Source organism: Taurulus bubalis, assembly GCF_910589615.1.
Source record: "Taurulus bubalis genome assembly, chromosome: 10".
Taxonomy (NCBI): Eukaryota; Metazoa; Chordata; class Actinopteri; order Perciformes; family Cottidae; genus Taurulus; species Taurulus bubalis.
The window spans coordinates 11,843,145-11,867,754 of record NC_136598.1 but is presented as its reverse complement, the minus strand read 5'-3'; the positions used below and the strand labels follow the sequence as shown (position 1 = coordinate 11,867,754).

The following is a 24,610-nucleotide window of genomic DNA, read 5'->3' as shown; positions in this document are numbered from 1 at the left end:
AATGGCATCGCCAAGGACACCGCCGAGCTTCTGATCGAGAGAAAACCCGCTCTACCTTCTGAGCCAGTCGACCACTGACTCTTCTTATGCCGTGTTCACGCGACGCGAATTTGCGGCGCGACCAGTTTACATGTTAAGTCAATCCACAGACGCGCTGCGGCGCGAATTTGCGGCGAGATAGACGCGTTGGAGGCGGCGCGAACAGAACGTTTGACCTGGGGCGAACAAAGCGAAGGACGCGGCGTGAATTTGCGTGAGTTGAATTATCCCAACTCTGGCGGAGAAATCGCGTGACGCAAAGTTGCGGCAGCCAATCAGCGTTGAGAATCAGCGTTGAGAATCAGCGTTGAGAATCAGCGTTGAGAATCAGCGTTGAGAAGCTCCGCCCTCCACCACCGCCGTCTCCCCGTTTCTGAATGAAACTGCTGCTGCTCCGCCTGAACCAGCGCTGACAGCGGCTTCATTGAGACGCTGTTGTGGGACTACGGATAATATTATGAACCCAGACACCATGGAGTTTGATGTTCCGACATATGTGGAGTTTACACAAAAAGTATAAAGCAGAACTGGTGGTTATTTCCATGGTGGATGGCATAATCGGTATCGTTTTACGGAGATACGCGAGACGCTGTTCCTGGAGGAGTCGGTGAAATTCACCGAGCTGTGTGCGGCTACGGATGATGTTATGAACCCAAATACGAGGGCGTTTCATGTTCCGACATGTTTGGGACTTCCACAACAAGTATAAAGCAGAACTAGTGGTTATTTATTCCATGGTCGATAGCGGAAATGAAAGCTTCGTCGCTTGTCTCTCACAGAGGCAAGCAACAGAGCTAAGCCACGCCCCTTTGGTCGCGCCGCGAATTCGCGTTTGGTGTGAACACCCTCTTTCTACTCGCGCGAGTAAACTTCCGCGGTGGACGCGGCGCCGCAAATTCGCGTCGCGTCCGGTGTGAACACGGCATTAGAGTCTCGAGGTTTGTCTGCTCCGGGCTACTGTAGAAACATGGCGGTGGAACTGGTGGACTTGTGACTCAAAGATTCAACAAGTCTGCAGTTAGTCTGTGAAAACAGGTTTATATTGCTTTTACATTGGTCAAATATTATATTTTAAATAAATTCCCAGCTCCTTATTACTGCTTATTGGAAATAATTGAATATCATTATTAAACAATGTTGGAGGAATTTCCAATTAATTCTGAGGAAAATATTGGGGTAGTTTGGCAGTAATTTAAAAAAAAGGGAAAAAACAGTATCATGAAATTTGCCAACCTGTTAAATTAAGTATTACCCAATTAAATGTCACAAAGAAATAATACATTTAAATTTCCTAATTCTCCATATGATCCGTGTAAGGAAATACATGGGTAGATATAATAAATGAATGGAAATAAACTATTTAAATAATGTCATAGAGCTGCGAAATCCTGCTCCGTTTAGTAACAGTATAACAAGTCTAATTAAAGAGAAAATGGAATGCAACTAAATGTTGGTCTCTATTTAGTTAAAACATGCCGACACAGATACAAACTTATAGACTTAAAGTTGGAGAGAGGCCTGACACCAGAAGAAAAACATGTGTAATCTGTATTGAAAAAACAAAGGCTGGTGTAATGCGATCTGGAACAAAGAAGAGTGGTCCCACCTCTCTATGAAGGGAATGCAGAGCGCCACAGCGATCACACAGATAGGCTCGACAGCAGAGACGAGCCGAGCAGATAACCCATCAGCATCTTCTAGAGATCATAGATCTGGGTTTAGAATCGATGGCTGAGACCGAGGATCCAATCCTCACAGCTGCCCACTTGGCCAAGATACAGTCGCTATACTGCCCATTCTCATCCCTCAAACTTATGCCCTCCTCTCAATCTTTGCTCCTTTGATCACTGGCTCGTTGCTTTTGTGTTCATGCACATGCATATGAGAAGATTATTTCACAGAACTGCTCTATACATTGTAACTGTATATTGTTATTGCTCTCACATCTTCGAATCAGGGTGTGATAGAACTGGTTGCAGTCCCCTGTGTTTCCCTGTGCATATATGAACAGACTCCATGAGTAGACAATGAAAAAATTAATTAATTATTTTCATTAATCTTATCATTGTTTGTTGAGTCAATAATAATGTGTGTTGTCCATAATATAAATATCATGGACATGAATTTAAATAACTCATCAGCTTTTTGGTTAAACACAGAACAGAACAGCGGCCTCCTGGGTGATAGTCCTGTGTTGACCCACCCATCCACCCCATCCTCTGACCCACAAATCACCATGATTACAAAAGGCGTTTGTGTGATGTGTCAAATACAAATAAATATATGTTTCTCCCTTATGATTTATGTGAACGTCATTTTTAGTAGACCAGTCTGGCAGGTAAAAGAGTGTTTAGAAGTGCTCTCCATGCCTCCTACTGGTCAACTGAAACTAGTTGTATCCATAAGCTGTATATCGGTAGTGGACGTAGTCATCATGATGTCACTCATTGGTTTGTCGATTGACGTTTTGAGTGTCATCTTGGATCACGGTCGTCGCCATGTGTTTTTTTGTGTGCATATTTGGAATGCGGAGGAGTGATATAGTGACGGCGTGTTCGTCTCTGGTAGCGGCAGCGACCTGTCAACCACAGTAAGCCCGCCCTAAAGCGCACTCCACTTTATGGTCTACTCTATTTGACTCTAAATGGACCATCATTTCCTAAATGAAAATCATGCTGTGTTGAAGAAGACTTGAAACTAGAGATTGAGACATAAACTCATGTTTACAATGTTTACTGAGGGAATATATCAAGAGAGAAGTAGAATCATGTTCTATAGACTTCTATGCAATCTGACTTCTTTTTGCAGCCAGAGGAGTCGCCTCCTGCTGGTCAGTAGAGAGAATGCAAATTTTAAGACACTTCTGCATTGGCTTCACTCGGTAGAACCAGAGGTTGCCGCCTGGTTTGTATCTCAACAATTTCCACCATGTTAGTTTTGTCACTTTCTATTTCCCATCATGTAAATCAGACTTTTTGCATCTTTCTCTGGACATTAAGTCAGTATGTGGGCCTCTCACTTCATCTGTTTTTCAAAGCCAGTCGGGTCATATCTGAGTGAGCTGCCTTCATCGAATAGGAATATTGACCAATGAACAAACACAAAGCACTTGCAAGGGAGCCAGTCAATCCTGATATTCCATAATGCCTAAACAAAGAAAACCCCAGTATTCCGCTAATGACATCAATGCAAACAAGTCAAACTGGGTCATTTAAAGGGAAAGAGGTTTTCCCCGGCTGCAACTCCAACAAACTGATATTCGATATACAGAAACAGAGGGAACAATGAGAGCCAAGTGAATAAATAAAAAAAAACGTACAAGTCACAGACTCACTGAGCCAAAAGCCGGCGTGACCTTCATCAGGTCGGAAAGTTTCCTCGGCTGCTTCCTCACGTTGCTTCAACAGACGATGCAACAATACCCGGCCCTGAGGCACAAAAGCAGCTGCAGTCTACTGTCTTAAACTTTAATATTCAGCCTTGAACCCTTTATAGTTATTTTTCTCTCCACAGTGAAAATGAAAGGCACTTATCAAAGGCTGTGATAGCAGCATGACGAATTTGAATATTTTCCGAGGGATTTGCATATTGCGTTTTCCCCTCCCAGCCGTATACAATTTTAGGAGTCTATCCTTTTGCAATATGTCAATCACGGTTCACGCAGCCGGCTTTGCTTGAAACCTTCTCGCTGCTCACAGTGTTCTCATTGAGGGCAAAAGGTTAAAAGGGAATAAAAGTGAGGATGGTGCTGCAGAAATAAACCTCTGCTGATTCAGATCTGACAGCAGGAACCCTGTTACACTCTGGGTGTATTGTTCAAGTGCAGCGATTAGTTTTGTTCTAGCTCAGACATGGGCAAAGTACGGCCCGTTGGGCTTTTTAATCCGGCCCGCCGAACTTGTCCAAATATTATTATTATTAAATATAATTTTACCTTTCTCCTGTAATGTCCCCATTTCCCAGTGGCGGGCCGTGGGTTTTTAGAACAAGGCCTTCAATGACGTGTGTCCACATCAGGTAAAGAAAGGGAAGAAAAAAAAGTGTCCCGGGAGTTCCTGTCTGACCCGCGCCGTGTATTGAACACGGCGCGCTGCCCACTACACCACGCGTTCATACAGACTGTCATGTGTGGACAGCAGAGCTCACTCTGCTATACGGCCGATTTCTTTGCACTATCACGGGCATGGAGGTCACACGGTGTGGACCGACCCGCGGAGCTATTTTAAACTTATAAGCACCAAGCCCCCCCCCCAATTTTCTTTATTAATTCCTTAATTATCTCCGCAAACACTTGGTTGTTTAACTTCATCTAAATTGCTACAATACCGTAACCCTTGTGAGAAGAGACATGTGGTTTACCATTTTTTATTTCCCCCTATTAGTACCTGTAAAGTCACAAAACGGCAGGAGTTTTTTTTCTTTCATTTTTCAGCGGACTTTTCTGAGTCGGGGAGAGCTCACGGAGCGCCTCTCTGACCCGCCCGACCCCGTCGGCCCACCGGGGATTTCTCCGCATCAACAATCAACCACAACGTCCACTCTCTGTGTACTTTAATCTGCAAAGGCCTGCTTAAACTGATTTGCTGGCCGAGAGACACAGGAGAGAAAAAATCTGATTGGATGAAAGCTTCTCCTTCAAACCAGCTGCAGTCTGATGGCTGAAGACTGCAGGCTGAGCAACAAAGCTGTACAATGAGAAAATAACCTGATAGGGGAAAATAATTATAATACATGTAGTGTATTTGTGAAAAACTATTAAATTATAAAATAGCTATAACTTTGCGATTCTGTTTAGGCCAGCAGAGTATGCTTAGAAGGCCCTGAGGGCCCACCACTGACATTTCCCCATTAGATGGCGCATGATCTCGCAATGCATTGTGGGCCGTAGCGCCATTTTCAGAGTTTGTTTACATTACTGAGTTAGATACGGTACTCCCTTTGTCCTGTGAGCCCTTTTGTAAAATGAGTGGATCAAGGAAACGAAAAGTGGACAATGAGTGCCGAGTGTTGAACACGGAGTGGACAACAAAATACTTTTTCACTGAAGTCCAATCAAAGGCTGTATGCCTGATATGCCGAGAAACTGTCGCAGTTTTCAAGGAGTACAACATCAGTCGTCACTTTGCTACGAAACATGCTAACTACGCTAGCAAGCAGTCAACGCAAGAACGGGTTGCTACGGCTCAGAGGTTGGTGGCTAATTTAGAGACTCAGCAAAAAAAATTCACCGACAAACTGTTTTCATGATGTTTGATCAGTCACGTTACGACATGTTTTTGTATTGTTCATGTTCGTGCAATTTGTTAAATTTCCTTGCAAATAAATGCTTTGCTACCTGTTAAAGGCCAAATCCTTTCATGTAATGAGTTTTACATGTCATTTATATTAGTTCACACAAACACTCCATCCATCTGTTCCTGGCCCGGCCCCTCTGTCAAATTTTAGAACCCATTGTGGCCCGCGAGTCAAAAAGTTTTCCCACCCCTGCAACAATATGAAGACCCACTTTGGTCTGCGATAACTAACCCCATGTCATATGTGCATTCGTTTTTATCAATCTCACTCTCCAGTTTGACTTTGGGGCTCTCACGTGTCGAGCAGAAACGGCGAGCGGTTGAGATTGAAATTAATACACACTCATGCATGAACATGTCTTTTATATGTGACTGGGGGCTGTGTGGTGTGTGCTTCTGAACAGGCAAGACTGCATAGAAGCACACCGTCTACTGTAAATCTTGAGTGTATGTGTGTGCAAGTGTAGTGTGCGTGCGACTCACCGTCCATGTCTAGTCTCTGCATGATGATGGCCAGCTCCACCTCGCTGGGCATGTAGCCCAGCGAGCGCATGGCCATGCCCAGCTCCTGTTTGGAAATGAATCCGTTTCCGTCATGATCCAGCACCTTAAACGCCTCACGAATCTCTGCCAAGACAAACAAAACAAAGCAGGAAATCGACTCAGCATCTATGAACAATGCGGCGCTGCTGCTTCCAAGTTGCAAGAACACAAATACTTATTCATTTCCATTTACAGCACCATGTGTGCGTGCGTGTTAGTCTGACAGAAGCACGGCTCTCTGGATTCTTTTTGGGACTCCATCCTTTTCTTTGGCAGTGATGCATGTCTCAGGACTTCATCTTGCTTTGAATGAATGAGTTGGTGTTTCTCATCATTCGCACAGCTCTCTTAACCTCCCTTCCTCTCCCTCTCTCGCTCTTCCTGTCTGACCCAGCTTCGGGCTGCACATTATGCAATTGGTCTTGCACCACTGCCTCAGGTTAACAAGATCAATTCCACCCCATCGATTCATTTTCTCCACCTGCACCTCCAACATTCAAAGAGTTGGCAAGTTAGAGGGGTGTGTTTTTTTTTGTGTGTGTGGGGGGGGGGGGGATAGAAGGGGGGAGGGAGGGTTTAGGCTGTTGCCAAGTTGACACCTGTGACCTTCAGAATATTTTCTTCCACTCACAAAAAAAGAAAAGTGATTCTGTGTAAAATACCAGTTCCATCGATGCTGCTGTATATGAGGACCATTCCTGCTCTGTGCATCCTTTATACTGCATTTTCTAATGAGTCACGGCCGTGGCGTCTCTGGTTTGTTGTTCCAAACAACGCAGCACACATGTTGTGCTGCCGCGGTGGCATATTACTTAACTGACTCACTCTCACAGCAGAGATAAAAAATAAATAAATGAAGAAAAAAACTGCCTTGCTTGTACACTGTTGAGTCAGCAGCCGGCTCACTGGCTGCCCGACGAGCGTTCGAGTGGTCAGCGGAATGAGTCGGCAGGCTTCCGCCAGCGCGCTTTAATAAATGCATATTTCATAAAAGCGCCAACAGACAGAGGAGGGTGTGCGGTAAGACAGGAGAGAGAAAACACATTTTCTATTTCTTTTTTAAATAGAGGTGGAATGTCACTTCTCTGAAGAACACTATGACTGCATGACATGCATGAGCACACTGTTGAGCACTGAATAATTTGAGACTGGAGCGTGGAGCGGATGGTTTAACTCCATCTTTCCCAGAGGACATACACTCTATCTCTATGTGTTGGACCCAACAGCAACTTAAAGAAAGAAAATGTATTCATATCATATCCAAGATTAAAAATGCAATACGTTTTCTGACAGCCGCCCAGATTCTGGTGAAGCACACAACAACAAGACCACACAATTTTGTTACAAAAGGGGGGCAGGGGGGACACCATCCTACCTGAGTATGTAGGCCTTGCTATTGGGGGAACAAACAGAATGCTGACTTCCTTGAACCAAGAAAATGACAAACTGAACCAAAACATCATGAAGAAAATGAGCCCAATCAGTCATTGTATTATCTGCTGCAATGCTGCCTATCTGGGCCAGACTGCTGGCAAATCATTTGGAACAACAAAACATAACTGGAGCAGTAATTATGAATTATTTCATAAAAATGGAGAACAGTGCTTTCACTGCGTTGAGTGCCTACGGTCGACAATAAAAAGGGTCACAGTCGTTCACCTGCATCCAAACAGGATGTCGCTGCTTCCCCCGAAACAGCTGGTCCTGCACAAGTAAAGCAAGAGACATCGTTTGTAACAATGCAAACCCTCGTCTGAACAGGTCATATTTTCAAGGGTGCAAGGAAAGGCTAATGTACACGCATAAAAAGGCATCTAGATTATTCCACCACCCCATGCATTAAAAAAGGAGCATCTCACACATACATCTGTGACTCAGGTCTTCGTTGTGTACTCTCCTGTGTCGGGAGTGTGTTGAACCAACAACATGGAGACTGGATTTTTATGTCCCAATGACTCAGTTCATTTCATTCACAAGTGTCCATCCATCAAGACTTGATGGGGGAACATTGGGCTGCTCTCCAACTCAAAGTTTGACATTTGGAACAATAATGTTTCTACCGCAAGGACAGAAGTTACAAATCACGTCAAAGCAAACTTCAACTTTGATGGACCAGAATCCTCGAGAGGCAGAGTTTGTTTCAGTTTGCATGCAAATCATGTCTTGCAGTGTAAAATGTTTATGAGGGTGTTTGTGCTTATTGTGTGTGTGTCTGTGACTATGTACGCTTGAATGACTGATGCCTGTTTACTTGCATTATGTATTCGCCCCCCACTGTCACATTCTACTTGACCTTTGGGAGGAAGCATGTCGACAGAGGCGCAGCTTGCACTTGTGCTAGAACTTTGAGAACTTTGACTTTTGTTTGCCGCTGCCTTAGTTTCTCAGTTTTCCTCTATTTCCTACCGGTCTCATTCTTGTTTTAATTTGATATATTTTATATTCTATTATTGTATTTACACGAATGGGTTTCAACCTCATCACGCTACGTCACTTTTCTGTATCTTAATATTAACAGTCTATGGAAAGGTATTCATAGCATAATTAGCAGTTCAATAAAAACAAATTTATACTAACGTGGAAATTAAAAACCCAACAGAAAAGAGCCCCTTTGAGTCGAGGCTTTAATACAAGAAGAAACGAAAATGTGTTCACGTGGTAGCTGCTCAGCTCTCTGAGGTGAATCTAATTGTACCAAATCAAACTGTCTCTGCGTGTGGAATCACAAGAGTAATTAATCCTCTCTCAATCTCTCCATCAATGTCAAAAATAATGAATTTGTCATTTCATCAACTAATCATCTCAATCAGTTCGAGGTAGATGTATTAATAAGAACTGTATATGGACAAAAGTGAGTATAAAGAACCAGAAACAAATTTGAATTATAAAAGATGACTGAATACATTATATGTGTAAACATTTTTGTTTGGGAATTTTGGCGACGCAGTTACACACAGAATGATTGTGACATTTTGTTTAATTTTATCTAATACCTTGTCAAATCTGAAAACAAGTTTGTTCCATACTCGGCTACTCACTACCAGAATTATCGGCGAAGAGGGTAAATGCAGTCAGCACCCTGGACAGCTCCCCCAACTGATGCCTTGTCAGTGTGCTCCCTGTCAGTGTGCCACATGCAGTGAGGTGGGGCCGAGCCCCTCGGCCACTCTGCTAAGCCTGAATACGAATGTGCATGGCCCCCAGCACAAAAGCTGCAAAGTGGGAACTGCTGTTTATGTGCCAATGGAGCTGGAAACGAGCGGCCTAATGCTGGTGCCAGTCAGCCTCTCCCTCTCTCCCTCAAGGAAAGCTCAGCGCTGGTGGGCTGAGCAGACACAAACCAGCTCCCCGCAGGCTTACCGCTGTCTGGTCCGGCTCAGCATGCTGAGTAAAGAAGACCATTAAGTGCCGACAAGGAAGGATTTCTTCCTCTGTGCTTTCACTAAACCTTTAATAAAATAACATATTTTAGCTCAACGCGTGGTGCAGTGTCTGCTGCAGTCTGCTGTTGGACCTGGACTGGAGCTCTCACTATACCCAGTACACTGTATAGAGTTAGAGTGTACACTGGGGTTGTCACGATACCAAAATTATGACTTCGATAAGATGTCTGCAATAAGTATCACGATACCCGATATTTACGATACAATACCACAAATGCGATACGATGCGATATATTTATCTACAGCAAGATATTACTTTTGTACACAGTGATCCAGCTGTGCAACAATGTTCGGCTACCAGTATCGTAAAATGCCTCCGATACAGCCTAAAATGTTGGACCGGGTATCGGCGAGCATGCCAGCGTGTGCACCGATACCCCGTCATCATATAATTTATCGGCTAATTTATGCTGTACAGGAACAACACCACAAGATGTAACGCACTACCTGGTCCTTACATCCTGTCTGATAGGTACTGCACAGCTGAGATGAGAAAGAAAGAAGATGGCTACCTCGTTAGCTACTTTTATCAGCCAGGGTTTAGTTCTGAGGGGTGGCACTCCAGTTGTCAATTTCCAGCCAGGCTGTACAACAATGATAGCAATCATATCACATCCATGCAGTATTAGGAGGATACAGTATTAGTAGATTTGACTGTATTAATCTTAGGGCCTGGAATAGAACATCTGGAAATGTATGTGTTTGTTCACCTTATGCTGCCCATATTTTCGCTTTCTTATTCTTTTCATCCGTATAATTAAAAAACTAATATATATATATGTATATATATGCCAATAAATATTTCTTTGTTTTTTATCACACTGGTATCGAATCGGAAATCCGTGTTGGCCAGTTTGCAAGTTCAGCTATCGAGAGGGAAATAATGGAACAGCTCTAATTTTGTGCAAAAGTTTAGTTCAAAGTTATGAAGCTCCCTGATAGTGCATTCCTGTCCTGCTGTTCCTGTTTCTCACTTAATATACATTATGTCTAAGGTGTACTCTACCTATGCTGATGTGAGGGTTAACTTTTGATTTGCAGAAGAAAACCCGACAGAATTAAGTTTCCTTAAATGCGCACATGTAAACGAAGGTCACTGGCCTCGTGCAGCCTTTGGCCTGTAAATTACCAACATCAATGCATTTCAGAATTAGCCCAATTTGCTACAGTACATCATAAAGCTGAACAAGTGAGAGGTTATTCAACCAGCCTCTTACTGTCCATCAGTGTCTTGCACATTATGTAAAAAGGGAACATTTTAATATCTTCATCAAAAGCTATTCACAGACAAGGATTTCAAGTTTCACTTTCGTGAAACTCCACATTCCCTAAATTGTGAAACCTTGCCTTTATTGTAAGTGTTTGCACAGCTCAGTTTATTCTTTCAGGACAAAGGTCTGGCATGTGATGGAGAGTTTTCTCCTGCAGGAATCTGAGAACAGACCGAGAGCATACAGAGTGGAGAGAAGATTGCATTCCGACAGTAGAGGACGATTCTCCTTCCTTCGTAACAAAAACTGTCTGCTTTTACATTAACAATTGAGCCGCAATAAATGATGTACACATTGCTCTCAGACTGCACAAAGGATGCACTCGTGGCATGAAGCGAGAGCAGTGCGTCTCTGGAACAATGTGGCATTGGCATCAACACTGCGATGAAGAAACGACAGCTGGGATAAAGATACAAATTAGAAATGTTGGTTCATTGCTTTTAGAGCTAATGAACAAACACTAGATTAACTAACTGGCTTTCGGGTGCAAGTGCTCAAACTAAATCTGCAAAGCCAGCTCCTTAGTTTGGGCTTTCAACTGGATCACATGTCAGAGGCTCGGCTCTGCAGCCAGGCTTGGTGTGTGTTCACAAATATTGATTGAAAGATCAACGAACCATGTTTTTTAATTCAGTTCCAAATTACCAAACCCTAAATACTGGTTTAAAGATCGTATAAAGCCCATGTGACCCTCCTTCCTCCTGCAATGACACCGTCAACTTTATGGGTCAAAAAGCTCACATGACAAAAGTGGCCCCTCTTTGCTCTGAATAAGTGTCTGAATGAATCTCAAGACGTTGTCCATACAGCCATGAAAAAAAAAAGACTCTAGGGCCAGTTCTCTTTAGAAATCCCTAAAAGGAAACAGCAGCTTCTCCGTACAGGCGAGACATTTACAAAGAAAACACACCAGCTGACTGATTCCACACCCTCGGCCGTGTGACAGCTCGCGCTGCTGCTGCAAGTTTTTAAATGGCCCTGGACAAATACGGTAAATTGCCTCTTTAAATATTGCGAGTGTCGAATGTGCAGAATGTGGAGGATGTGGAAGCAGCGGTGGAGGGAGACAAGCGCAAGACAGGAGATTTTAGCGACTCTCGAAAGACGAGACCAGTAGAGCGACGTTTCTAATGGTGTCTGATGAAAGAATGCGAGTCTGCATCGTCTGCGTGTCTCTTTTGAGTTCAAAGAAAAACAACAAATAGAAATTGCTTTTTTTTGTTTGTTTTTCTTACTCTTTGTCCAGAGGTTTTCAAAACCAGTGCACATATCTGCGTATGATGTGATACATGAGGATGTCAGTGCACCAGGTATATAAAAACCTCTGTGAAAGGACAATGGGAGCCTTAGAAATGATTACATATTTGAAGAATATGAAGATTCAAGTTTGTATGCTACAACTTGCCATACTTTGTGGGACTCAAACAGGAAGCGTAGTGATGCTGTGGACTCGCAGCACAGATCTTTACACATTGCATCAGTTATTAGTGAAAGATCTGTTCTTATTTTGGGAATTTTAAAGTAAATTCATGAACATTTATCACTGTGATCCCAGCAGAATGTGGGTGTGCGACATTTCTTGCACTGTGGTCCGAGAGATAAAGGGTTGCAATATTTCCCAGGTGCCTCGGCGACAAGCACTTCAACAGCCGTTAAAGGCTGTTGACCTTCTCACTGCGAGCCCACTGCGACACCACCGACGCACATCAAGAGTATAGTAAATACTGATACAGTAATTAGTGTTCGTCAGCTCCACCGTGCTTTAGTTGACCTCACGAGGGCCCTCGAAACAGAAGCCGGTCCTTTCTCTGCAAATATTAAAGCCGCTGGAACGGGGAATGAGAAATTCACACGCTGCAAATATCTCCATGCATATTAAAACTCCACCCTGACAGTATCTGGCTATTACCGTGCGCTGTGCAGCCAATTTCTCAGACGGCAGCTTAATGTCGCATCAATGGATAAGTATTTCAGAGGTCCGGGGGCGTCTAGTTTGTTTGCTTGCTTGCCGCTGATGAGGCTGCCACGGCTGTCACGGCTGCAGACTGTAATTGATCAGTTTTTGTGTTCTACAGGTCCTGGTGATTACTCCGAGACGGGCTCCAAAACAAAGGGTTCGTAAAACACGGCCTCGGCAACGGCACACGTTGTCAAGTCGAGAGACAGAAGCCAGCAGACCGCGAATGCTCCTGGTGAGATAAACTACGTAGAGAATAATTCATTACGCTGCTTTGTTGGCTCAGATAAGGGGGCCGCTGCTGGTTCGGTTGCACCGTGTTGTCTCTCAGAGAGTTATCGCTTGGAGAAACCCACCGAGGCGACTCGGAGCAACACCTGTCTCTTTAAGACGAGGCCTTGTGGCCCTCAGGTGCGACGCATCCTTTGTGGATCGGTTTAAAAACTGGAAACGAAGCTCTGTGTGGGTTTGGGACTCTGCAGCGTGTACAGGGCTTGGGTCCCAAAATAGGTGGCTCCCACTGCATGACCGTCGGAAATCACATGATGGGCTGTGCCTCGCCTCCCCGATTCATTACCTTTGTTTACACTTTAAAGGTTGTATTACATGCGTTTAGTCGAATAGCTAAACCCTCTTTGTTGCTGTTCCGTTGTAGCAGATGTTTAACTTTTGGTCACGGTTCCCCTCGGTTCTGGTTCTGCATCCGCCTCAAGTCGCCATGAAGCGGAACTAAACACGAAGCTGCGGTTTATAATCATTTATATGCAGTACTACAGTGCAGGTGCAAGTCTTTTAGTACGTTTTCTTTCTTGCGCTATAGAGCTGACCTTTGTCTGACTTCAAAATGAAGTCAGTGATAAACACAAACAAACACTTATTCTTTCACCCAGAGGAGATGCTGTGTTTACTTTAGAGGTGCTGTGATACACCAGTAGTAAAAAATGAAATACTGATATACTGAAATAATAATAACAATAAGTTACAGGCCCTCTCTCCACCTTATCTTCTTTTGATTGCAATTCATTTGACAAAAAAAGAAAACACACAAAATACTAAATTAAAGATTAATTTGAACTGATTAAAAAAAATCCCGCAAATGTTTTCTATAGATATCGCAATAATATAATTATTGTGAATCATATTGGACCTGATAAGAGTGTAGTGAAGATCTGATATTTTGACAGCTGACTTTTTACTGAATTGCTTCTCATCATCTTGAAATCCATCAAGTCTGTCTTTCAGGTTTTATTACCGTACAGTAGATGTTAAAATGTCATCTCTCATTTGCCAATGGGGGGGTGTTGAAAGGTAGGAGGCAGCAGCCAAATCCCTTTAAATGGACATTAAGCATAAGGCCGGACCGCAGCCAGGCAGTTTATGGCGACGCCTTACCCCCCAGCTCCTCCACGGTGATGCCGGCCAGCACGTCACTGTCGCTGTCCGACAGCGAGCGGCTCAGGTAGTTCCCCTTGTAGAGCAGGCCTGCCGTCACATGGTGGAACGGCATCTTCTCCCTGAGAGGCAACAGAAGGAAACGTTGAGTGAAACAAAAAGGAAGCGCCGAAGAAATATCTCTCTTGGCTGTTTTTTTTAATAAGATTAATTCTGTACACAAAGAAACAATTAGAAGCTCCACACATTACACACGTTTCTAAAAGTGGGTTATCGGCGAGGTGAAACTCCTATGTCGCTGCAAAATTACATCCTGTTATCAGGCATTGCAATTAGCCACGAACACAAAGATGAGAAGTGAACTACAAGGTGGATAAATCCTTTTTTCAACCAAAATTAAAATTAAGTTCAAAACACAACCATGTCTCCTACAAGAGAGTCAAACAGACCATAAAGCGGAGTATGCTTTAGGGCGGGCTTACTGTGATTGACAGGTCGTTGCCGCTACCAGAGACGTATACGCCATCTCTACGTCACTCCTTCACATTAAAAATGGAAACTTCTGTTTATTGGTTAAAAAAAAAAAAAAAGAACCTTGAGGCTTCTTAACGGCAGTCCACAAACCAATGGATGACGTCAGGATGACATCGTCCACTTCTTAGATACAGTCGATGGTTCCCATATAACTATACTGCATTCTTGATTAGCGTTTCAAATTAGATGCATTTTACCCAGGTTTGGTTTAATTATGATAAAAATATTTTCAGACACTTGGCTTGAAATACGTTCTGCACGTAATCAAAGTCAGCACTGACTTTTGGTTTTACGTGACATGAACAGCGGTCGCCTGGGTGGACATCCTGTTTATTAGTTTGACTCGCCCGTCCACCTTGAACCTCCCGCTTACGCCGACTTTGATTAGAAACGTATTGCCAATACGTCAAAAACAAACGGAATCCGGGAGAAAATACATTTCCCTCGAGCCATAATTGACAGTGTAGTTTTGCTGTGTGGGAATGACATTTTTTCCCGGAGACCAGGCTGACATACAAATGTGAACCCATAATCAGCAACAGGGAGCTGGTTTGTCCATTTGTGATATTGCTGAAGCAAAAAAAAACAACCAATGAACGTCCGAGGGGCACAGCAAGAACGGGATCCATAAATGAGGCAGAACTCATTCGCGAAATGTGAAGTCGCACCGTGAGGGAGACTTGTCTAACGAGGGGTAAATGTGTGTGTGTGTGTGTGTGTGTGTGTGTGTGTGTGTGTGTGTGTGTGTGTGTGTGTGTGTGTGTGTGTGTGTGTGTGTGTGTGTGTGTGTGTGTGTGTGTGTGTGTGTGTGATGTAGGTTTAAATGTGACGGAGGCAATTAATTATTCAATAAATCGAAGCTCAAGGGCACGGAATAAGAGCACATAGAGCAGAGAGATTCGGGCGACTGCTTCCTTCTCCCTAATTGGATTTGGTCTCGATGAGCACTCCGAGGAGATGCTTCTGAGACAGAATGAGGGGTTCAGAAATGAGCCAAGACATTACGCCAACGGAGCTGTGCAGAACACTGAACTGCTTCTGAAGCTTCTCAGCGCGTTTTTCATCGCCGATCTCAATGTCCTACTGCTGCAAGTCAGCCTCACCATTACAGGAGCTTTGATAACGCAAACATCTGGAAGTGAGCCGCGCTCTTTTATGAAACGAGAGGATAAATTCCACGTGTAGCAGCTCGGCTCTTTGGCCGTTTCAGCAGCATCCGCAGTCCTAAACTCAGGAGTGTTGCTGTCCTAATGACCAAATAAGTGCTCTCGACGGGAATGGGTCTAATGGTATTGGTACTAATGGTACTGTTGCTAGTTTCCTCCTACCCATCTCTTTTTAAAACAATTATATACACCATACATGTACAGTGAATCATCATTAAACTGTAATCAAGCGTACTCGAGGTAAAAAAGTCCGAACTAATGTTTTATGAAAGGCCTTTTCTGAGTTGGCTGACAGCAAATGCAAACACATTGAGACCTTTAAAATATGACAGTTTAGACACTTTTGGTTTTATTGGAGGAAATTCTCTATAGAGAAGAAAACCCAGTACCTGTGGCGGTCGCAGGACTGCAATAAGGCCGTCCATGAAGTGATGTGCTACCTGTCGGTCTACCTGCGTGCACACAGTGCACGTCAGTGTTGCATTTGTTTTGCAATTTAGATTTTGTGACTTTTGGAGCGAGTGCGGCTCACACATACATACTTATATAACAAGTGGGCGTGGTCGCCGCGTCGTCACCCGTTATTTTGAGGACTGAAGTGTTGTACTTTTGGACGTCACAATCTTGGTTTTATGCAACGAGTGAACGGAAGTGACCTGCTGAAGGGTGTAGTGTTGTGGTAGTGAAGCCATATACGGCTCTGGTAGAGACCTGTCAATCACAAGGGAGTCACGCCCAAAAGCATCCCCTGCTTTAGGGTTATTTGACTCTAAATGGACCATCATTTACTAAATGAGCATCATGCTGTCTAAGAGGAAGACTTGAAACTACAGATTGAGACATAAACTCATGTTAAAAGAGGGATTAAATGGTTAATCTGAGCCAACCAGAAGCAAAGGGAACGTCAACTCGGTTTCTTTTTCTTGTCTGTGAAAAACAATAATGTTTGCATGTTCTGTTCAATAATTTATAAAATACTTCTCTATTTTTTGTTTTTTAATCCATTAGCTCTTTTTTAGCAGCACCTATACACCGTTTTACCTTTTGAAGTGCCAGCCATCAGCTGCCCCTGCATCTTTCTTGTTTGTCAGTTTAATAAGCATGCATATCAAGACGCCTTAAGCTTTCTCTCACAACCAGCTTTCCTCGCACATATTCTCAGGATTTTTTATTTCCTAATTCATCAATTATTCAGTCAGTCAATCTCTCAGCTGTCATTATGAATATCGCTTCCAGCCAACCCATAAGCTGTCAGCTGTTTGCTGCAGGTGCATACCATCGGCACTGCCAACATAAAGAAATATCGATTGGAGCAATTTACCATGCAGGGGACAGAATTTACATAAATGTCATGACAATTCATTCTTCAGGAGCAGACTGTGCATTTGGTCTTGGATAACTCAAGCTAGAGAGGAAAAACCTCAGGGGGCTAAATTAGAGGCCGTAATGTCATGCATTTCAAACCTTTTACTCTTTGGCTTAACAAAGGCATAAGTCAGCCGCGTGCTTTGTGTGCTTTGTCCTATAACGTCTGCTCCATGAGGATGGAGAGCAAGTGCGACTTCCATTGTCAGTTTTCTCACGTTTCTAACACTTTGGCCGTGCATTCTTAAGTAATCTGCTTATCCGGCTAAAAGCCTGCACTAACCAGCTCCGAGCAGAGGACGGACAGGTGTTTCGCAACGAGGACCGGAAAAAATGTTCAATGACAAAGACTCGGGTCAGAGATGTGCCATAGGAAGTTTGGAGGCTTTGAAGTGCAAAAGTGTTTTCAGTACTTCAGTAACACGTGAAAGAATTAAATGAATGAATCAACGTCTTTGTAAACCAATCATTTCAGGAGAGGAGAAATCAATCAATTTAGTAACCTTGCTGTTGAAAGGAACCTTGTCATGACATTGTTTCATCATCTGTTGTTTGCAAGGTCAAGAAGGAACCATACATTATTCAAGTTATTTGTTGTTATTTATCCTGTCATATTGTTTGTGGCTGCAGCTTCCTCCTCTGCCCCAACCTCCTACTCATGTTGCAATTGTTGCTTTAAAAAAAGGGGGAGACTGGGCCGGTTTTCATCCTTCTACCCAGCTGAGTTTACAGTGAGAAAAACATCTGCAGGTGTTGCAGATGTTTTCTGTGCTCCTTGGGTCTAAGCTACTAAATGTTGTTCTTCCTGCATCCAGTGCCGTCATTTGACGTGACCTTGATGTAGTTGGATACAAGGAAGAACTCCAGGCTGCTATTTCAGCCTGGATTGTTCTGGATAGCCAGGGGTGCTCTCGATGCCCCTCAAAAACAAACTCCATGTTCTCCTTGCTGGCATTGCAAACTTGACTGACTAGTCGAGCCAGAGTATACGGCTGAAGAAATGCAGCGGAGGGAGGATACGGCTGCAGTAAGGGAGGAAAGCGGGGACGCTTCACAACCTGAGCTGCAGCGAGCAAAAACTGACTGGTGGGGCCTTTGCTCAAATTGCCCTCTGATGCCAACGGAAAACTGCTGCAATGGGTCTCAGCGTGGGCAGTTTTTGTTGGATGCCGACGCCAATTAACCACCAGAGAGTCTGTGTGTGTGGGTGCATTGAAAGTGCATGAAAGTGTTAGTCCTCACTCGGACAGAGGTGTGCTGAAAACCTTCTTCAGTATGCCGAAGATAAACCAAGACCAACAGGACAGGGCAGATGACCATCGAGTGTGTTTGTCACCTAATCTATTTTGTTTTCTTTTTTGAGTTTTTCAAAACGCTCTGTTCGCAAACATTTTTATTAAATTTAAGTTAGGCTTTTATTGTTTATTGAGCTGCCTTCAACAAAGTGGAAAACAATAAAGACGTGTTGCTGTCTTGGATCACGATAGTTCGGACTACAGAGCCTCTGAACTCGGCTGGACTGTTTTGGCTGGGCGTCAATAGCTCGCACGCAATGCATTCTGGTACATGTAGGTCACTGCTGGCACAGCGAGCAGGAGAACTCCACTTTCTTGATCAATTTAGCATGGATTGAGAAATGTATTGCTTCAAATTGACTACAATTTGTCATCAGAACTGACATCTACATATAAAAAGGTGGTAAATGTTTCCTTTAACTGTAATTTAATGTTCATGTACGTTTATTTAGGGGGATTAGCTCTCCAGAGTGGACTCGGTGAGAGTCTTTTCTGCCTTTTCTTCTGTGTCTGTGATACAGAAACACCTTGTGAATCACTTGTCACAACAACACCAATTCATTGACATATTTGTTCACAAATAACACTGAAATAGCGAGTGGACAGCGGAGTGGGAAACCGAACGACACTGGAAAAAACAAACATAGACGATTGTATTTATCAAGGCTTCAGCTACATCATAGAGCAACCACTTCAATTAGGAAGCAATCACCACAGCCTCAACCGAAACCACATCTATTTTTTTCCCTCATCAAATTGCTATTCCCTGCACACTGTGATACAACAGTTCAATAGAGACAGAGCCAAAGATTGTGGGGTTTAATGGTAAGATTGACTGGCTGATAAAAATGAGCCATAGAAATTACTTTGAAATAAAAACCATTACCTGGCACCTCCGTATTTATTTTTCATAATTAAAAGTTATAGCTATTTTATAATTTAATTGTTTTTCACAAATCCACTACATTTATTATAATTATTTTTCCCTTTTAGCTTATTTTTCTCATTGCACAGCTCCTGTGTTGCTCTGTTGTCTGCCTTCAGCCTGCTGCGTGGCGCGGCGCGGCTGCTTGTCCAATCACATTTCACCTCTGTTCCGCTATGGAATCGAGAGCCGGGTTAAACTACATTGAGGCCTGCTAGCATTATAAAATGTGTGTTTGGCCACAGGGCCCACGTGACCATTATCGTGCGCTGTGATTGGTCACAAGGAACTCCTCGGGGACCGCCAAAATCTCATCAACACCACGAATGAATACGGTCAGTTGGGGGGGAGCCGCGCCGCATTGCACCCAGCTGTTGAACAGCTGACTCCGATTGAATGCGCAAGTAGAAAATCCACGGCCCGTCACTGGTTTCTACCTTCCGACCACTCAAAGCACTTTCACACTACTTGTCATCATTCACCAATTCACACCCCATTCATGCACTGATGGGATGGGCTAAGGTTCCCCCTGCCCATCAGGAGTAGCTAACATGCATACACACATTCAAACACTGTAGGCACAGCTAAGGGAGCAATTTGGGGTTAAGTGTCTAGCAGAGCCGGGGATCGAACCACCGATCCTCTGATTGAAGGACCACCCTGCTCACCCTGAGAATTGAACTGATGTCTTGTATTATCAGATGATCCAAAAATCACGTTGTATCCTTTATTAGCTCATTTCCACTACACAGGAACAACAACAACTTGTGCCACCCGCTACAGGTTCCATGCATCCTGCCTCGATCGGTACTGCACATGTGCAAACTAGTACGCTAAACATTCATGCACCCCAAATTGTTTCCCCTAATAATACTACTTTGTGGACAACACATATGTGTTGAAATGGTGGAGACCTTGTTAATGCTAGCTGTTACCTTCCAGTGGCTAAATAACGAAGCTAACAGCTACATTACATTTAGCTGACGCTTTTATCCAAAGCGACTTACAACATGTGCAATTTGACAATGAGTACAGACTCAGAACAATAAGAATAAAGAAAGTACAATTTATTCAATAAAGTTAAACCACAAAATGTTATCAGTAAGTGCGATTTAAGTGCTACTACGGCGCTACCTGCCTTATTAACGTTGGAGGTTGCATTGAGTTACATCATGATTCATTCAAGCTCTATTCAGTACAAATGAGTATAGGGGAAAATGAGTAAAAGGAAAAAGTAAATTATGAGTACAGGGAAAATGTAAATTACAGTAGCGTGATATATCATTGTTTAAATTAAGTGTGATTGCTGAGAAATTAAAAAATAAATTAAAAAATAATTAAAATTAAAAAGAAATAAGGGAACTATGATCTGTTTAACTTCCTAACACTCTCTCTAATCAGTTTATAATACAGGATTAAAACTAATATAGGTTTGGATATTGGTATACTGTATGTTCAGGTCCAACTCACGTTGAATTGACAGACACATGGTTATTGATGGCTGCTCCAGCTGTGGTTAGACCTGGTGCATTTAACCACAGGGACATTCTCAAAGTCTGCGCTTTCTTGGGCTCCAAATTTAAACCTGAACCAGATTATAATAAACCTGTCACCAGTCTATTCAGTTCTTAGAGCTGAGTTATTAAAAGAGACGGTTCAGTTTGACAGCTGAGAAAAAGGTGGCTGTAGATGAAGGTATAATTATGTAATTTGATTCCTCAGCAAATACTTTCTGCGCATCCAACAGGTGATTGCAGACTTTTAAATCTTAGTTTTCTAGCATTATCCACCCAAAACTACATGTCACAAGTTCCACCTGAGTAAACGTAACTGGTCATTGTTGACACACACACACACACACACACACACACACACACACACACACACACACACACACACACACACACACACACACACACACACACACACACACACACACCTATTTGTTCCTCTCCCTGTGTACATAACTGTCTATTCTTTACTCTCATTTGTTGTCCTTGTCTCGAGGTGTCATTTCTATTTCTGTGTAAATTGAGAGTTTCAAAAAGACAGTCAGCTTCCTTGTATGTGGAGGCATAGTTTAAAAAGACACCTTCTGTTAGAAAATGGTACATTTAATAAAAAACAGACTTTCTCTTGAAAAGTGTATTTCCAGTCACCTGAAATAAAACGATTGGAAGATAGATATAGATGGTCTATAGACTAAACTATTACTGCATCATTATGGTCCTTTTATGTTTTTCCAGGGCTGTTGAGGCTGGGTCACGGCAGAACTGAACCCAATTACAGCAGGCACATAAATAAAAACCAGCTCCACTGAAGTCGTATGCATTTATAGGGAGAGCCCTGCTTGTACGGACAGCTCAAGGATAAGACAAAGATGACACGACTAATCAAAACACTTTGACATTGGGAGGAAGAAGGCGGGAAGCCGCAATTGCGCTGTTGCAATTAAAATGCTGCTTTTTTTACTGCGGACCGGGTCCGATTGTCATCATAAGCGTCTGCCAGCACAAGAGTCTCGCTCAAGGAGAAGTCTCGTTCAGAAATGAGGACGCGTTGCCGGATGACAACAGCCGAAACGTGTAGCGGCCGTCCGAGTTGTTGGGTTGGCATGTTGGGGTACAGATAGTGTAGCTTTGTGTTATCTAAAAGATTTCCAATGTCACGGCTGAATATTTTTTCTACAATGTGGATGAGGTCTTTGAATTCGATGGCCGTCTGTATTTGCTTGAGCCACAGAATACAGATGAAGAGCTCCAACAAATTGAAGTGCAGATGAGGCAAAAGAGGATTAACCGGCCGGCAGGAGGCAGCTGAACCAGCACAGAGGAAGAATCCTATGATCTATTTTTATATATACATGAAATGACTAATCAGTCCACGACCACACCACCAGTTTCGAGTCTTGGCTATTGAAGAGTGCACAACCTGATGAAAAAAAGAGCACAGCTTTATTCAAAGCCCTCTGCATGACAAGGAAGCCAGATGGCAATTCCTCACAACAGACCAACAGCACAACGGCCAGTAAGCAACGGGCCAATACTAAGGGGGGCACGAGCAGAACGCTGTGTACCGGCAGCAAACGCTACGGCCACAAAATCAACAAGGGGAAGATGACCATGGCTCTGGGGTTTTTAAATGGGTAAGTCTTCAAAAACATGTTGAGAAAAAGGCTCCAGTCGCGGTTTAAATACACCAAGTTATCAGCAGGATGCAGTGCAACCTTTTGATGGTACACCAACAAAGTTGCATTGGAAACTGTTTGGGAATTATAATTTTTTTAAAGTACAGATTGGCTTCTGCAGGAGTTTGATTGACAGATGGTCATCCAATCAGGAGAAGATAAAAACCTATTTTCCCCAATCGAAAAAAGTCGGCAGTGCCGTTCTTTCTCCAAAATGAAGAAACACTCCATTTCTGATGTTACTGAAGCCATTGCAGCAGCTGAGCTAACCTTTTCGGGAGCAGCCTCTTTGCATAGCCTCACATACACCTAAAATCACGTCCGTGGTAGATCCTCAGAGAACACCGACAACAACGTATCACTTGAAACCTGATAGATTCTCACGGGATCGGAGATCACGCGATTCTCCCGCCATTTCGCGGTATCGCGAGAATCACGCTGTACCCTCAAGAAGGATACGCCGCTGAACTAATAAACTAAAAGAAACGGTGAGCTTTGCTTTAAAAAAGGGAAAACCCACACAGAACCATAGGACACCTTTTTGCAAATTCCTGCTCTGACATCACAGATTGGATGCGGGAAAAAGTTCCCACCCAAAAAGAGAGAAACGCAGGAGCAAATTCCCCACTGTGGTTCTCCCCTTTTCCAACAGTGCCAGAGAACAAAACAGCTGGTCTTATAATACACAGCCAAGTTCTGTAGAATCCTGTAACTTGAGCTCAAGTCAGAATTGAGGCATTCTGGTCACACTTGGTGACGTTTCAGTTGTAGGACAGCTTGATGCCGCCGGATGGCTCCTTCCACCTTCACAGGTCTGTGTAAACACAATGAGCTTTTGCTAACAATGCTGAACGCTGCTGCAGCAAAAGCAATGTACCATCAAAAAACAAAAAAACAAAGCAGATGGATTAATTACCAACTCCTATCGAGCACCCAACTGTATCTTCTCCTATACGCTGCGTAAAATGACACCAAGGTATGAAACGAAACAAATAGGCTCCAAAATCTCTCCAAAAAAATGTTAATTATAAGGTGAAGAATATTAGCACGCATCATTAAGATGTGCTTAAACCTTCCACGAGAGCAATTTATGCTCTAATTACTTCCCAGCGCTGTGGACTGTGCAGCAGAGGCACACAGGGGGCTTGACAACGCAGCCAAGTGGGTGCGATGGCATTTCATCAACCGATCGTCACACACTCTCCAAAAACTGCGAGGAAAAAAGAAGAAAAAAAGAAGACGGGGGCGTCCCACAGAAGTGCCACCTCTATGCACACATCACCAGCTGCCGCCTGCAGCAACAGACTCTCTCCGTTCTCCTTCCCAATGCTGATTCTTACCCACACTGGAGGCTGTACCCAGCAGGATCCTGCAGCACAACAGGCTCCCTCGCCGGACTCTCCACCATGTCCTCAGTCTCGTTTCTCAGATACGGGTTGCCCGGGAGGTCTCCGTTTACCTCAGAGTGCGTCCCCGGCGACGGCGGCGGCCCGCCCGTGGGATCCACTGTCCGAGGATCGGGCTCTGTGACCTCCTCCTCCATCAGACTCTCAGATGCAGCGGTGCCTCCGGCAGCAGCAGCAGCAGCAACAAACCACTGAGCCCGGCTGCCTCCACAGTTTGGGCTTGTCCCAGAGCAGCGGCATCGGTTCCCAGAAAACCCGTTAATATTTGAGCACCGAGAGCAGCAGGTACAACAGCTCCTCTCATGCTCCACTCCTTGGCTCCTCACTCCCACCCACCCTCCCTCTCTTTGCTCGCTCACTCACTCTCCAGTGCAATCATTCCTCCACATAGGGAGACAGAGTGGAGGGCTCATTAGCTAGTCCCAATGACAGACTCAGCCGCCTGCAGCTGTGCTCACAAAACACACACACACACACACACACACACACACACACACACACACACACACACACACACACACAGAGAGACACAGAGAGAGGGAGAGAGAGAGAGAGAGAGAGAGACAGAGAGAGAGAGCACACAGACAAATAAGGAATGCCAGACCGACGGGAGCCCGCAAGAGAGAAGAAGATAGGGAGACTGTATGAAGACAAGAATGACAGATAAAGAGGTGAAATGAACAGGAGAGGCTGCTGGTGACGCAGCCTTCACGTCCCAGTGGATCGCGCGCGCGCAGAGCGCTCCGCGGGTCAACACGGGGAGACAGTCACGGCACATCACGCAGACAAGCGA

General features: G+C 43.9%; 1 protein-coding gene across 1 annotated transcript in view; it reads right to left on the bottom strand.

The window, feature by feature from the left end:
* LOC306742619 (calcium-binding protein 8-like) overlaps window positions 1-23,954 on the bottom strand; it is a gene marked incomplete at both ends in the record, with an annotated part of 57,198 nt that extends 33,244 nt beyond the window's left edge. The window contains 3 exons of the mRNA XM_079225013.1: window positions 5,817-5,960; window positions 13,940-14,061; window positions 23,752-23,954. Of these exons, the coding sequence (XP_079081139.1) occupies window positions 5,817-5,960; window positions 13,940-14,061; window positions 23,752-23,954 (469 nt within the window). The remainder of the gene's footprint in view (window positions 1-5,816; window positions 5,961-13,939; window positions 14,062-23,751) is intronic.
* Between the last annotated feature and the right edge of the window lie 656 nt (window positions 23,955-24,610).